Genomic DNA, 16,202 nt, shown 5'->3' on the forward strand with positions numbered 1-16,202 from the left:
TTCTGTTCTTGCTGAGCTTTCAGCATTTATTTTCTCCCATTAAGTCATCCGTGTAACGTGCACACGCTCAGGTTATAGCTTTAATGCAGACGTGGTGATACGCAGAACTTCTCAACTCATAAGATGATAGCTGTTTTACAAGAATCACTTGTGCTGGGCTTTGGGCATAAAAATCAAAGTGCTTCTCGGGTAGGCTACCAGTTTACCCAACGGTTTCTAAAAGTTCTCATCTCTCATTCCCTTTATGTTGGCACCAAATTAGCTTTTCCTTAAAGTGTCTAAGGTGCCCAAAAGCACCCAAGACAAAGGGCAGGGAGTAAGAGACAAAGACAGGAGACAAACCAGGGAGAAGGGGAAAGGAATATCAGAGGGGAAAGGATTATTTGCCCCAGAGGGGCAATGGGCTGCCTCTGGATAGAGAGGAGACAGACATGACCCATAGGAAAATGGCGGTTTATGGAGGGAAAGGGGAAACCCATGTCAGGGTGACCCACAGGAACAGTTAACTCATTTAAAATGGCATAGACAGGAGCAAGCTTTGTTCTCCTCCTGGGCTAGGCTGAGGCCTATCTAGGCAGGAGACTGCCTGGGCTCTGGTCTCCACTGTGGATGAGAAGCTGCCGATACTCCCTGGTGTTATGCCATCTTTAAAGCATGTAACGCGTTTCACCAGCATGAGCAGAGCCCAGCACGCTGGCCCCTTCATTCTTCCCACACAGTGTACCATGATGCAGTAAGGGAGAAGCTGGGCAGACAGGATCAGCACTGTCAGCCGACGGCAACATTGTAGCGAGCAGATGGTGGAGACACGGCAACTGGAGAACTGTGGAAGCTGATACATCGCTTTGTCACTTTGGGGGCTGAAAGAAAACAATATGCTTAGTGCAGAGACGGAAGGGTGTCAGGAGACATCTAGGAAAGACTAAGGCTAGTAGGAAAGGACTGCTGAAAGGACCGGAGTCGGTACAGAACACACCAAGACAGAGTTCTCAGCACAAAGCAGATGTATTTGCCCCAGAGGGAGAGAGGGCAGGAAGTGACAGACAGACAGGAGACAGAGGACTAGGGAGAAGGGGGAAAGAATATGGGGAGGGAGGAAGGAATGTTTGCCCCAGAGGGACAAAGGACTGCCTCTGGATAGTGTGTGCCCAGTGTCTTCCCAACCTTATGGAGTTCAGAGCTGAGGTGGAATGCAGAGTTGGGTGAAAGCCAAAATCCTGATGATCTCTGGCCTTAGGACTCTCTCTAACTGCACTGGGGCTAGTTGATGGCTTCTGGAAACTTGACACTCTCTTGCTTATCTTGTGGTTGAAGACAGCTGGCTTTCTCCCTCTTTATCTCTCTGTGCTTTATTGAACTTTGAGAACTTGACTCTTTATTGCTTTTCTGTGCCTCAATAAGCATTGAAAACTTAACTCTTTGTGCTTAAATCAGCGGTGATTTCTAGTGAATTAACAGATGTGTATAGCAGCTGGAAATTAAGTAAAAGGATTTATTAATAGACCTCCTTTCTCTGGGGAGTCTGCGAGGAGCCCCTGGCTAGCCAACTGAGAGGCTCAGAGCCTTATGGGGGGGCTAGTAACACATAATGAATGTTTAGTGATGTACTAGTCTTAATGGAAAGACATGTAGAAATTCTGCTGTTATTTCTTAAGTCTTATGTATTCATGACGTGGATTATTAACTTACTGTGAACTTACTGGAATGTAAAAGTATTTAGAAAATCATGTAATCAGATATCCTGTTTTAACAGTTCTACCTGATAGTTGTATGGGGATAATTTTTATTACAAATAAATTATTATAAATACTGCCTCCAAAACAGAAATAAAGTTTGTTATAGCTTTTCTTTCTCTGTTTCGTCCAGAGCATGCGTTTTTTTCTTTGTGCATGACTTTCTTCCTTTTTCTTCTTCTCTGGCTCACAAAGAGTTAATGAACTCTGACCCTCTCACCCAACCAGTAAGCCCCCCCAAGTCAAAGAAAAGACACCCCAAGTGACTAACTTATTTTTTAATTTGTATATATGTTTTATTTTTACTTAAAATAGTTTTTTTACTTATTTACTTTACACCCTGTTTGCTCACCCCTCCCATAATCCTTCCCCTATATCCCCCTTTTTCTTCTGAGTGGGTGGGGACCCCCTGGGTATGCCCCCTACCCTTGGACCCTTGGAGATCTCAGAGTCTGAACCACCAACCAAATCTAGGGCTGGACCTAGGCCTTCCCTGATCACATGTAGCAGGTATGCAGTTTGACCTTCATGTAGGTCCTGACCAACTGGAGCGGGAGGCTCTCCCCGAAGCTGTTGCCCGTGTGTGGGATATGTTCTTCTAGCTGGGCTGCCTTGTCTGGCCTCACAGGGAGAGGGAGCACCTAGCCTCCCAGGTCCCTTGCTGCTAACAGAAGTTAATGGCCAGAAACCAGTAAGAATAGTAAGAGAGTTACAAGTCCAGAGATCATTAGCTTTTGGCCTTCATCCAACACTGTGTCCCACCTCAGTACCTGAAGGCTGGGACTAGTCCCTGGCTCTTTAATCTTTCCCAAACAACTCTACTAACTGTAGATTGAGACCTAGACGTTGGCGCTTACTGGGGCTACTCTCATTCACACCACCACACAGGCTTTGTCAGACTCTTCCTCAATAATGACATCACTGATAGAAGATGAAGCAGCTGCAGAAGCGAGTGCTTCAGTGATGCTAAGTGGTGAGGTAACTAGATCCCAGAAGGTGGCACTCCACTGACACGTCCCAGGACAGAGCCCTGCAGTTTCCATAATGCAATTAGCATGCTGCTCACATGGTGTGAGCCATATTGTTTTACATGTAGAGTTCTGATCCTAGATTTCAGTGGCATATTACTTACCTATGAACAAAAATAAAATGAAGATCGGCACGAATTGATTTTCCACTCTTACAAAGCACATTATTTAACAAGAAGACAAAGCCTGATGGATTCAAAGGTAACGGAAATGTTTGTCAGAAAATTAGACAACACAGGCTGCTGGGTGTTGGCGTGCATAACTTCAGTCTCATCCCTCAGGAAGCAGAGGAGTGTGAATCCTTGTGAGTTGGAGGCTAGTATATTCCACATAGCAAGTTCTAGGCCAGCCAAAGCTTTGTCACCAGACCTTGTCTTTTGAGGCAATAAAAGAAAAAAGAAAGGAAAAAGAGAACAATCCACGCCCTGCAGTATTCCAAACTTCTTATCACATCTGGAAGCTGAAGCAGGAGGATTAACATAAGTTTGAGGCCAGCTTCGGTCATAAGGCGAGACCCTCAAAAATTTATTGCAATTCTTTGTGGGTTATTTTGCTATAAAGCAACTCTACAATAGTTACTCACATTCACAGATTTCATGGCTTTCCATTTTCTTATGACTTTGATTTCTTTTTCTTGGTCCCTAAAAATACAAAGGGCAGGAGTTCAGGTCGATGTTCCAAGTGTTGTTGACTTTTCACGGGAGAAAGAATTGTCAAACGGCTACGAGCACCAGGGTTTTCTTTAACTAGAAGAAATCCGTGGTTTGAAGGCTGCGCTTAATGGAGACTTGAAGCAAGTAGCTTAGCAACTACTTGAGGAAAACAGTTTTCCGTTATTGTTAAGTCTGCATTTTCAGTGACTAATTTAAAAGGAGGTGTATTCAAAGTATAATCAAAACTGGGAAAAGAACATGGCCCTGGAAGGTGTGTGTGTGTGTGTGTGTGTGTGTGTGTGTGTGTGCATAATTTATTCGCAGTACTGCAGACTGACTGCCAGGCTTGAGTGCTCTAGCACAGGGCTGGATCCCCAGTCCTCCTTTTACTTTGTAAGAGGTTGTACCAAATTGCTTCTAAATATCTGTGCAGCCCACGCTGGCTTTAAACTGCCCACTCTCCTGATGAGCGTCTTGAGTAACATTTTTAAAGCAGAGGACCATAGAAACACACGCTGCTTATACACTTTCCCCAGTGATTTCTGCGTTCACACCTACCACAACGAGATGGTAACCAGAGGAGGGGACATGGGGGGTACAGGGAAATGTGTGGACAGAGGGGGACACTGTCTCCTGCCGGCCATCTTGGTCATGGCTGAGGTGACATGTGCCCTTCACTCTCAGGCACCTGAGGGGCTCAGTTGCTGCTCTCACAGATGTTCAAGGCTCCTGTATAAATGGCAGTCTTGTGTATTCGCACACCATTCTCCGGTATGTCCACACTTTAAACCATATCTGCAGTACTTGTAAAAACCACCTACAGTGTGAATGCTCCATGTGGCACTGCAGTGCTATTCAGTACTAAGGACAGTGCACACAGCACTGGATATTTTATTTTATTTTATTTCTGGATATCTTCATTCTGTGGCTGGTCAAGTCTGGTATTAGTTACATCTGTGGGTGAACCTTGAAGCTAGGAGAGGTGGTTGTACCTGAGAGGAACTCGAAAGTTAGCGTGTAACCACAGTGTTTACATAGGTGCCTGTACCACACTGAAGAGTGGTGAACTCATTGTCAGCAAGGACAGATTACTTCTGTGTCAGATGAGGTCACATATTGTGCCGACAAAGTAAAAATTAAGTATAGGCTGGAGTGGTGATCATGGCTTCAGTCTCAGCGTGGAGGCAGAGATTGTAAATTCTTAGTTCAATAAATTTAAACCACATAAAAACAAGCAAGCAGCAATGAACAGGACAGATGCTAGCCCGGACACACCTGTGTTGGTAGCAGTTTCTTATGGAAAAGTTCCTTGATCCTAAGACAGACTTGCCAGAGCTAATGAACTATAATGAGTGATGCTCCGAGTCCAGCTTAAGTAAAGTCCCTAGGCGTGATCTCAGAGTCCAGAGCATACACTGATGAGACTGTCACCATCTTATTGAACAGGCTAGGGATTCATTTGTTTCCTAACAGTTGCCATTCATCCTGTGGCTCTGCAGCCTTCAGAAATGAAAATAAACCACCATTACCACAATAACATTAGTGCTGAAGCGGTTGCCCAGCGAACAATTAAAACAAGTCTCACTGCGGACTCCAGAGTGAAGGATGGCTGGTGGGCCAAGCGCATTAAGCAGACTGTCTTAGTTACGGTTTTACTTCTGTGAACAGACACCATGACCAAGGCAGGTCTTATAGAGGACATTTAATTGGGGCTGGCTTACAGGTTCACAGGTTCAGTCCATTATCATCAAGGTGGGAACAAGGCAACATCCAGGCAGGCGTGGTGCAGCAGAGCTGAGAGTTCTACATCTTCATCTGAAGGCTGCTAGCAGAAGACTGTCTTCCAGGCAGCTAGGGTGAAGGTCTTAAAGCCCATGCCCACAGTGACACGCCTACTCTAACAAGGCCACACCTCCTAATAGTGTCACTCCCTGGGCTGAGCATATACAAACCATCTTGCAGATGCAAAGCCCAGTTTACTCACGAACCTGGCCGGTTACTTTTCTTGTTAATGTAACCAAATACCCAACAAGAAGCAACTTAAGGGGAGAAGGGTTAACTCTGGCACAGCAGCAGCAGTGTGAGGTGGCTGGTCACACTTGGTCAGCGGTTAGGAAGCAGAGAGCAGTAAGGAAGAAAGGCCAATTTGTCAGAAGCCCAAGTCCACCCAGGGACCTTGCTTCCTCCAGGGAGGCTCATGGAGTCCCATCTGGGTTCCAAGTGTTTGAATACAAGAGCCTCTGAGGAAGAGTTCACAATCCAATCACAATCAGAACAAACCCTTGCTACCTGCCACTGCCACAGGACTAGATTTTGCTGTTAATCTGAGTTGCGTGAGGCAACTGAGAAGCCATGCATGGACTTAAGTTGACACTGGCATGAAGACAGTAGCGGCCGCTGGAGGAACTTGATGGAGGTTGCAAACACACCTCACTCTTCAGGTCCAGGATTACTCTCTGCTCTGCAAACCTCTGCCCTGTCTGTGTTCATTCCACCAAGACTGGGTCTGCTGCCACCTCTGCTTCCTGCTCTCACTGAAATGGAGTTTCTGGAGAGCTGGCTTTGTGTTAAGAGCAATTTGCTTCTCAGCAAACATATCAAGGGACTTACGACTATCCATAACTCTAGTTCCAGGGGATCAGACCCCCTCTCTTGGTGTCCACAGCATGGACACCATACACAGCATGTACTTACACAGACACACAAATATGCACAGGTAAAAAATTAAAAAACAATCTTAAAAACATTTGAGCACACAGGTCTCAGTGACTATTCTAGCTGTCATGAACGTCTTTACCACCAAACTGAACGGATTAGTAAATGCCCAGATGCCAGTGAGGCATGCTTGGCTGTCTGTGAGGCCGTTCCTGACAGGACTAGTTGGGGAACAAGACCTACCATAAAGGTGGGTGGCACCACCACAAGACAGAAAAACAAAACCCAGCAATAACAGAAAATGAGGAATCCAGCTGCACCAGGCTTGCCCTCCCTCTCTCTGAGCCCTGCTCCCCGCAGCGAATGCCTTCTCTCCGAGCCCTGCTCCCTGCAGCGAATGCCTTCTCTCCGAGCCCTGCTCCCTGCAGCGAATGCCCTCTCTCGGAGCCCTGCTCTCTGCAGTGAATGCCCTCTCTCCGAGCCCTGCTCCCTGCAGCGAATGCCCTCTCTCGGAGCCCTGCTCCCTGCAGCGAATGCCTTCTCTCGGAGCCCTGCTCCCTGCAGTGAATGCCCTCTCTCTGAGCCCTGCTCCCTGCAGTGAATGCCCTCTCTCTGAGCCCTGCTCCCTGCAGCGAACAGCCGAAGGCTCCTGCACTACTGCAAGCTGCTCCTGCCTGCATGGTCACTGTAAACCACCATCCCTTAAGTCACTTCAGTCAGGCATGGAGTCACCAGCACACCTGCCACACCTGTCCCTCACCACCCACACTTAACTTTTCACCAACTTTGCATCATGTCTGCGGCTCCGTCACTGAAAGATTTCTGTATGATTTCCCTAAGAACAATCTAGGCAACGACAGGCTACTAACACATATAAGAAGAGGGCAATGCTTAACTCCTAAAACTCATGTCCTATGTTCATTTTGTCTGTCTCTTAAAAGATTTGTGTGTGTGTGAACATGTATGTGTATGCATGTATGTGTGCACATGTGCATGTGTGAGCATGTGTGAATGTGTATGTGCATGTATGGGTGTATGTACATGCATGTGTGCATGTGTGTGTGAACATATATGTGTGCATGTGTGTACATGTATATGCAATGTGTGCATGTGTGAGCATGTGTGAATGTGTGCATGTGTGTGTGAAAATGTATGTGTGCATGTGTATATGTATGCATGTGTGTATGTGTGTGCACATTTGTGCACGTGTACATGTGTGAGCATATTTGAACTGTATGTGTATGTGTATGTGTGTGAAAATGTATGTGTGTGCACGTGTATATGTGTGCATGTGTGTACATGTATATGAACATGTGTGCATGTGTGAGCATGTGTGAATGTGTATGTGTGTGTGCATGTGTGTATGAACATGTATGTGTATATGTGACTGCTGATGCCCACTGAGGACATAAGAGAATGTTGGGTCTCCTAGAACTAGCGTTACAGATGGCTGAGAGCCTTCCATGTGGGGTCTTGGAACTCAACTATCTCTCTGGCCCTGTATCTGTCTTAATAAAGTCAGTTAACCTTTTTTCTTTTTTTACTAGGAACCCATTGTCTGACACTAAATGTAAAGTGGCCCCAGCTTTGTGTGTCATCTGGCACAGATATTCCAGCCTGACTTAAGGATGGCTTCAACAAGATTATCTGTATCTCAGCTCACAACCATCAAGGTGTGCAGACACACGGTGACTCTTCCACCCCAGCATGTGGCTTCATCGGGGGCAGCTTTGCCTGTGCTATCATGCCACAGAGAAGACACAGGCAAGCTTCTAATCCAGGGATCTCAAGGAAACGTTGTGTCTAGAATTTCAGGTTTCATTCTGTTGTTCAGAATGTTTGTTGCCATGTAGTTCTGCTAGCTGCAGCAGAGGTGAAAACCAGTCTACCCTTCAAGGCCTGGTGTCTGACTTTCTCTGGATCTCTGGGTCTTGTATCTTAAAGGAACAATGTTTTACATCACCGATTAGCTATTGTGTCATGAGGGATGCCTGGAAATCACAGATCTACAAATTTGTTGTTGTTGTTGTTATATCATCACATCTTAGTGGAGTGGTCGCCTTTGACTTATTTGGGGCCACTTTTCTATTAAGTTTCACATCAGTAATATTCGCTGATGTCATGTGCCCTTATGGAATCTTTCTGCACACTTGCCACAGCACAGTTCTCAGTGTTCACTACTGCATTCATATCTCCCTCACTGTCCTTCTGTGACATCAAGTTACAAAGTGTACGTGTGTGCAAGCATTCACATGGTGCATGTGTGTGTGAATGTTTGTGCATGCATATGTGTGTATGCATGCATTCACATGGTACACGTGTGTGCGTTTGTGCAGGAGTGTCTGTGTGCAAGCACTCACATGGTGCATATGTATGTGTGCATGTTTGTGAATGCATGTGTGTGTGATACATGTGTGTATGTGCATGTTTGTGCATGAGTTTCTGTGTATGCATGCACTCACATGGTGCAATGTATGTGTATCTGTGCATTCATGTATGTATGCACTCACATGATGCATGTGTGTGTTTATGCATGTGTGTTTGTGTGTGTATGCATGCACTTACATGGTGCATGTGTGTGTGTGAGTGAGTGTGTGTGTATTCATGCACTCACATGTTGCATGTGTAGTCTATGGTCAACCTCAGGTGCCATCCTTCATACACTGTTTTTTTTTTTCCTTCTTGAAACCAGATGTCTCATGGCCCTAGAGCTTACAGGTTGACTAAGCAGCTGAACCATGACCCCAGAATTCCATCTGTCCCCACATCTGCAGCTGTAACTGTAAACACTGTCACTGTATGCCAGATTTTATAAGGTTGGGTTTGGGGCACTGCACTCAGGTCATTGTGCCTGCAAGCAAAGCCTTTTACTGACAGAGCTATCTGCCCAGTTCTTGTCATCACATTAAAATAAATAAATTTAAGTATCAATAGATACAGGGAAGTTCATGAATCATGACTGCACTTGTGAGAACAGCTAACAGACACATGCAAACACCAATCAAGCCAGGAAATGGAATCTCTCCTTATCTTACTCAGGTTTCTATTCCTGCACAAAACATGACCAAGAAGGAAGTTGGGGGAGGAAAGGGTTGACTTTCAGCTTAACTTCCACATTGCTGTTCATCACCAAAGGAAGTCAGGTCAGAAACTCACACAGGGCAGGAACTTGGAGGCAGGAGCTGATGCAGAGGCCACAGAAGGGTGCTTCTTACTGGCTTGCTTCCCCTGGCTTGCTCAGCTTGCATTCTTATAGAACCCAGGACTACCAGCCCAGGGACTGCACCACCCACAATGGGCTAGGCCCTTCCCCCTTGATCACTAATTGAGAAAATGCCTTACAGCTGGGTCTCATGGGGGCATTTCCTCAAGGGAGGCTCCTTTGTCTGTGATAACTCCAGCTTGTGTCGAGTTGACACACAAAACCAGCCAGTACACTCCTTATTCCACAGGTGCCTCTTTTTTTCAGTCACAAATGACTCTTCCAATTTCTGACACCACGGTTAAGTTTTTGAATTTTATATGCATGGTCACCCAATATAATTCTTTGTCTGGACCCTTTGGCTCGATAGGATGCTGACAATGTTTATTGAGGCTATTGCATGGTTCATTCGGTGCTGTTCCTAATGTCAAAATTTATTCATCTATTTGATGGATGGTAAACTGGCTGCCTCCAGTATGGGAGTATTATAAGTCAATCCAGCTACCATATGGTATGCCACAACAGACATGCTCACCAGCATGTGTAGGTACTGAGAAAGGATTTATGGAGTTATGGGGGTACAGGATGTAGGAATTTCCATTTTTCTTGTCTTTACACTTGGGCTCTAGTGTAACCCAAACACGAGCCATAGCAATGAGAGTTAGTCTCGCTCTGCGCCGGAAGAATTCACCTTAGAATTTTAGGATACAAAGAGTCATTTGTCAGACTGAAGAAACTCTTTTTAGTTCTAATTTTTAAGAGTTTTCCTCCCATGGATAGGTATTAAATTTTATAAACTGCATATTTTATATCAATTGAGATCACTATCTATAATTTTCTCTTAACATTTCCAGGTGGTACGTGGTTAAATCTTACCATTACTATTTTACTTTATATGCATGAATTTTTCCAGTGTGTGTATACCATGTGCATGCCTGGTGTCCTTGGGGCAGTGAGTCCCATGGAACCGGAGTTACAGACAGTTGTGAGCAGCCATGTGGTCCTGAGACCTGAACCTGGGTCTTCTACCAGACCAGCTAGTGCTCTCAACTGCTGAGCTGCCTTGCCTTCCCCATGATTAAGTTTTAAGGTTAAAACACTTAAAAAAGGGGGCTAGAGAGATGGCTCAGCGGTTAAGAGCACTGTCTGCTCTTTCAAAGGTCATGAGTTCAAATCCCAGCAACCACATTGTGGCTCACAACCATCCATAACGAGATCTGACTCCTTCTTCTGGTGTGTCTGAAGACAGCTACAGTGTACCTACATATAATAATAAATAAATCTTTAAAAAAAAACACTTAAAACAAAAACAAAAACAAAAACAAAACCCAAACAACCAACTTGCCTGTGGTAGTTATTCTTAGATTACCAGGAAGCCAGAATGCCTCACTAGGAAATACATGATAGAAATACCTTGCGGTGTTGTAACTGTGAGACATTGCCCTGCAATCTTGGCTCAGTCACACTATGCACCTTTGATTAGTAGCATCTGTCTAAGGCAAGTGGCTACTGCACTGACCTACCGGACAGACAAGGAGCTTGAGCCTGTACTAAAGGCTTAAAACCCTCAGAAGGATCATCCATCCTGGACTGTGGAACACATCTTCTGTTTTCCTACTTAGGATGTGCACGCAGCTGAAATTTTCAAGGGGATTTCATCCTGAAATAGCAGTGCGCTCCTTACATCCACATGTAACGTTACAGGGGATGAAGAAATGGGGCTCTCTAGAGAAGCCAGGGAAACCAAATCAGACGCTGAACACACACAGCTGCGCAAGCACACGTATGGATAATGGAGGACTAACCACACTTGACTAGTCCTCTGGAAGCAGCTATTGTACCTGGGTATAAGCACACACACAAGAGGATGGAAGTACATACAGAATACTTACCTAAGTGGCTTCAGAATGAATGTGGGAATAGAAAAAATGTATCAAAACTTGAGTGTTACAGTATCGGGATCAGATCTCCATGTAACATTTAAGTCCTTTATGTTGCATAATGATGTCACAAAGAGCAGACACTTAGTGCAATGCCCCTTCTGGAAGTCAAAACCAAAGCAGCCACACAGCAGCGTTCTACAAATGCTCATATGTGCAGTAAGCATTTAAAAGGACTAGAGTGGTGCACGGTGGCCTTCCTGCTCGAGATGGGGAGGTGTCCCGGGACTCAGAAGCCCAGGAACCATGTAGTTCTGAGGGAAGATGGCATCTCAGTGGAGGGTCATCCTGAGACACGGGAGCCGAGGAACCACATAGCTCTGAGGAAGCCTCCTTAGCAGAGCTGTGGCAGCTCCCAGGGGAGGCTATCCCCAGCTGAGCTCAGGAGAAGCCACTCCTTCTCTTTGCTTCTCTTGTCCTCTTCCGATGAGAGAGTTACACCAGACAGCAAAAGTCATAAAGGAGATTTATTGGGGGTCCCTGAAGGGAGCAGACAGCAGGGAATTGGACAAAGGGAAGGACTTCTACAAGATTTCTTAGGGATGGAATTTTCCAGGGCAGAGATTTCCAGGGTGAGGACTGGTGAGATTTCAAGTCCCGAGCTTCGGGGAGATCAGGGATTGGCGGGCTTTCCTGTTCAGACTTTTCATCTAAAATTTAGCATAATCTGGGGAAGAAGCTGTTGATGGGCTTGGGATGACCTCTATGAAAGTTAGAGAGGCTAGAAAGACCTTTATGACAGTTAGGAATGTCTGGGGAGAGGCCTGGCCACTTTCCTGCTTTGGGTGTTTACAAAGTTTAAAAAAGTATACAGACACTGCAAAGTTTACAAAGGACAGGAAAAGCCTTCTCTTCCATCTATGTAGTGAGACTAGTCAATATTGTGGTCTATCAGCTCAGAACTAGAAAGCCAGTTAAAGTCTTTCAGATTTGTGGATGTTCTGTAGTAAAGTCATCTTGACAAAATACTAGCACCTGTCAACTGTGATTAGCATACAGGTGATTTTTACATCTTTTTTTTTTTTTTAAAGTGGTTGGAATGAATGTCAGGACAGCCTTATCTACACAGAAGAAACCCTGACTCGAACTGCCCATCCCCACACCCCAAATATTAATTAGGTGTAGGGTGTGTAGATGTTTCTTTAAATTATCTTATTCTTTAGTCTCTAAGCTCCTGTATTGTATATATTTAAGATACAACCAAAGGCAAAAATCATTATTCTCTCCTCCAGAGCGTCTCTCTTCTGCAATCCAGCAAATGCCTGTATGTTACAGGAGGATAAAGAACAGGCGTGAGAAGCCTGCAAGCGTAGTCAGTCAACTTGGTTGTCTCTCCTTACTGATCATTGTGTGCTCATGGTAGCAAACTGCCCCCTTTCCCAGTTGTTTGTCAATCACTTAGAACATGTCTGTATTAGTCAGGGTCCTCTAGAGTCACAGAACTGATGGGTAGTCTCTATATGGTAAGGGAATTTATTGATGACTTACAGTCTGTAGTCCAACTCCCAACAATGGCCGACAGCAGCTGTGAATGGCAGTCCAAGGATCTAGCAGTTGCTCAGACCCACAAGGCAAGCAGGCAAAGCAGAGCGAACCTTCCTTCTTCCAATGTCCTTATATAGGTCTCCAGCAAAAGGTGTGGCCCAGATTAAAGGTGTGTACCACTCATAGCCACTATGCCTCAAGATCTCCATGCCAAGATCCAGGTCAGAAACTTGTATCTCCAAGCCTCCAGATTAGGATCACAGGTGAGCCTTCCAATTCTGGATTGTAGTCCATTCCAGATATAGCCAAGTTGATAACCAGGAATAGCCACCACAATGTCTACTGGTGATTGTCTTTTGAAATAGGAACCAAAGGGAGCTCTGATAATTCTGATGCACATTTATCTGTGCCTATTTATAGTTCCACGCATAGACATGTAAAACTTGCATAATACTGAGCAGAGTGTCAGGGTGTGCCTTTCTTTTTGAATTGTTACCAAATGGGCATATACAGAAATATTTTCTGGATCACAACAGAAAGCTGCTTCAGGAAAAGTTGAAACAAAATTTATTTGAAAAGCAAGTTACGGAGGGTAATTCATTGGAGAAAAGCACGGCAGATGTACTTCTTGAGAGTGTCAGGTGAGAGTCACAGTCATAAGATTCACATCTGTCTCTCACAGGGGACCTGCTGCTTAAGGATCTAAAACCCTGACAATTCAGACTCAAATCGTATGTGCGAATAAGGCATGTTGAAATTGAGCTACGTGTGTAGCTGTGTTTTTCATCCATGGGTCCAATATTCTCTGGGCGGGGGGCTGGTGGCTTAAAGTGGGGGTAGCAAAACTACACACAACACAAATCAAATCAAAACAAACCTCCCAATGTCTGCTCTGAAATGTGTGCATTTGGCTTACCTGGGTCAGTTTAGTAAAGGAAACCTGGCAGAATGAGAACAGCAACTTGGGGTCACTGTTGGGGTGTGCTGGGGAGTGGTGGGTATTTTTTGCCACTGCATAACATGCAGGACCATTTTTTTTTTTTTAAATGCAAGATGTATTTTTTTTTACCAGCCCTCAAGAACTATAACAGGAGGCGGAGGCAGGAGAATTGTCATGAGTTCACAGACAGTCTAGAATGCACAGTGAATTTCAGGCTGTCTTGGAATATAGAGTGAGACAGTTTTTCAAAAATGAACACATACATCCACACAAACCCCATGCTGGCCACGTGGGCCTTCTGACTGACTGGTTCAATAACAGATGTTTATGGAGCTACAAGTTAGTCACCTCAAAACAACAGGTGAGAGCGGATAACTTACAACCCTTGTTCTAAGAGCCTTTGTTCCAGTTTCTATGAAGGGTCCCCCTAGGCTTCATTACTGAATCGGAGTCCCCATCAAACAGTGCTCAGAGGTGAGGACCGAGGAGGTGAGCGGACTAGGAGGCACTGAAATCTGAAAATACTCAAGACGATGGACCTGGGGAAGGCGGGGGCTGGATAGAGGATGGAGACCCTCTGTGGCTGCGTCTTCCCCTGACACTGCTCCTTTCTGCTTCCTGGCCACCAGGAGGTGAACAGATTTCTCTATTCTTCTGTAATGGTAAAACTCACGTAAATCACGTGGGTCTACCCAGCCGTCCACGAGCCAAAATAAATATAGTTCTTTAACTGTTTGTCTCAGGAATTTGTCAGAGACAAATGCTGACACAGTCTGGCATGTAGGTTTGAATAGTTTTTAACCTCAGCATGTCCCCTGCCCCTCCCATAATATGTGTGATTTTGGCTTACCTGGGTCCGGTTTGGGCTTGGTTGACGGAGGAGGCTTGAGCTGTGAACCCAAATTGCTTTCAGAAATGTCTGAGTCACATGAGTCAATCAGAGAACTGTTCGGATGTGGAGAGGTGTTAGGACTGCAGCACCAGGGACTCTTATTGGGTAAGATGGTTGGCGGGATTTCCTCCTCTCTGTAACAAGACAAAAACCAACTTAAATTCTCAAGGAAATGTATGCAGTAGCATGGGTATTGGAGGTGCAATTAAAGAGAAAGCCTATTTATGAAAAAAAATTGCCTGGAGAATTGGCTCATCAGTTACCCACATTGGCTGCTCCTCCAGAAGCTTCAGGCTCCAGCACCCACAGTGTCACCATTTTAACCACCCGTAACTCCAGGTCCCAGACGTTCCCTGCTGGCCTCTGTGGGCACTGTGTACACAGAGTACACAGACATATTTGCAGACAAAATACCCATGCACATAAAAATGAATCATGAAAATATTTAAATAAACAAACAGTACTTCTTTTCTAGACCTTGGAGGCAGAGCATTTATTGTGTCCCAAGCATTTGCTTAAAGAGAAATGGCTAATTAGCCATGGCTAATTGACTGATGGACCGTCCATCTGCCCTGCCCCCCAGTCAGTTACTGTTGGGAGAAGGAGTCAATTCATAAGTGAAGCGAAACACGCTTTACCTCATGAGAACAGAGCAGACTTGGGAGGGCATTTTCTGTCTTGGTTCTTCTTTTTCCTTACTTATGGGAGACATGGATGCTGCGGTCCACCCGAACATGTGGCTTCTCATTGACGGACTCACTACTGAGCATCTTTCAAATTCAATGTCAGTCTCTAACTTCTCCCAGGCTTGCTTCCAGTGGATAGGAGTGTACCAGGCAATGGCCTAATAGGAATGAAGAGAGTTTTCAATTTGAAATACTGTCGGAGATGTGTGTATTTGTGGCTATAGCCTATTGCAATGTTATTTGGTTTTGGTCTCATGTGTTTGTTTGAGATAGGCTCTTACTCTGTAGCCCAGGTTGGTCTGGAGCTTGCTATGCTGCCTGGGCTGTTTCAGAAATCATGGTGATCCTCCTGCTTCAGCTTCCAGAATGCTGGGATTAAAGGAGTGAGCCTTTCCAGCTTACTTAGAACTTATTTTTAAAATGAATTATATTGTGCTTTAAAGTTTCCAACACTTTTTACAGAATACATATTTATATATAAAACTATTACATACACACATATATGTATATATATACATATATATATACACACATATGTGTGTATATGTCAAATATCTGTGACAAGCAAAAGTGAAATTTACTTTTGAAAATCCCACACATAATGCCATTTAAGTGATTTTCGTCCATGTTCTGTCCATTAACTCCCTAGACTTATTTACATCATGGGTCTTCTTTGGTGATTGTACTGGCTGGTTTTGTGTGTCAACTTGACACAGCCTGGAGTTATCACAGAGAAGGGAATTTCAGTTGGGGAAGTGCCTCCATGAGGTCCAGCTGTGGGGCATTTTCTCAATTAGTGATCAAGGGGGTAGGACCCCTTGTGGGTGGTGCCATCTTGGGCTGGAAGTCTTGGGTTCTATAAGAGAGCAGGCTGAGCAAGCCAGGAGAAGCAAGCCAGTAAGGAACATCCCTCCACGGCGTCTGCATCAGCTCCTGCTTCCTGACCTGCTTGAGTTCCAGTCCTGACTTCCTCTTGTGATCAACAGCC

The 16,202-nt window shown here is 45.0% G+C and overlaps 1 protein-coding gene across 9 annotated transcripts in view; it reads right to left on the bottom strand.

The window, feature by feature from the left end:
• The window catches only part of Lmntd1 (lamin tail domain containing 1), a 229,170-nt gene continuing 212,968 nt past the window's right edge, over positions 1 to 16,202 (bottom strand). For 5 of the 9 annotated variants that reach the window (XM_031383873.1, XM_031383880.1, XM_031383879.1 and 2 more), the window contains 3 exons: positions 15,167 to 15,372; positions 14,487 to 14,662; positions 1 to 860 (listed from right to left, as the gene is read on the bottom strand). In XM_031383873.1, the coding sequence (XP_031239733.1) occupies positions 769 to 860; positions 14,487 to 14,662; positions 15,167 to 15,372 (474 nt within the window). In that variant the 3' untranslated portion in view covers positions 1 to 768. The other 4 variants (XM_031383875.1, XM_031383878.1, XM_031383877.1 and 1 more) reach the window with 4 other exon arrangements.

Source organism: Mastomys coucha, unplaced genomic scaffold (assembly GCF_008632895.1).
Source record: "Mastomys coucha isolate ucsf_1 unplaced genomic scaffold, UCSF_Mcou_1 pScaffold20, whole genome shotgun sequence".
NCBI classification, from domain to species: Eukaryota; Metazoa; Chordata; class Mammalia; order Rodentia; family Muridae; genus Mastomys; species Mastomys coucha.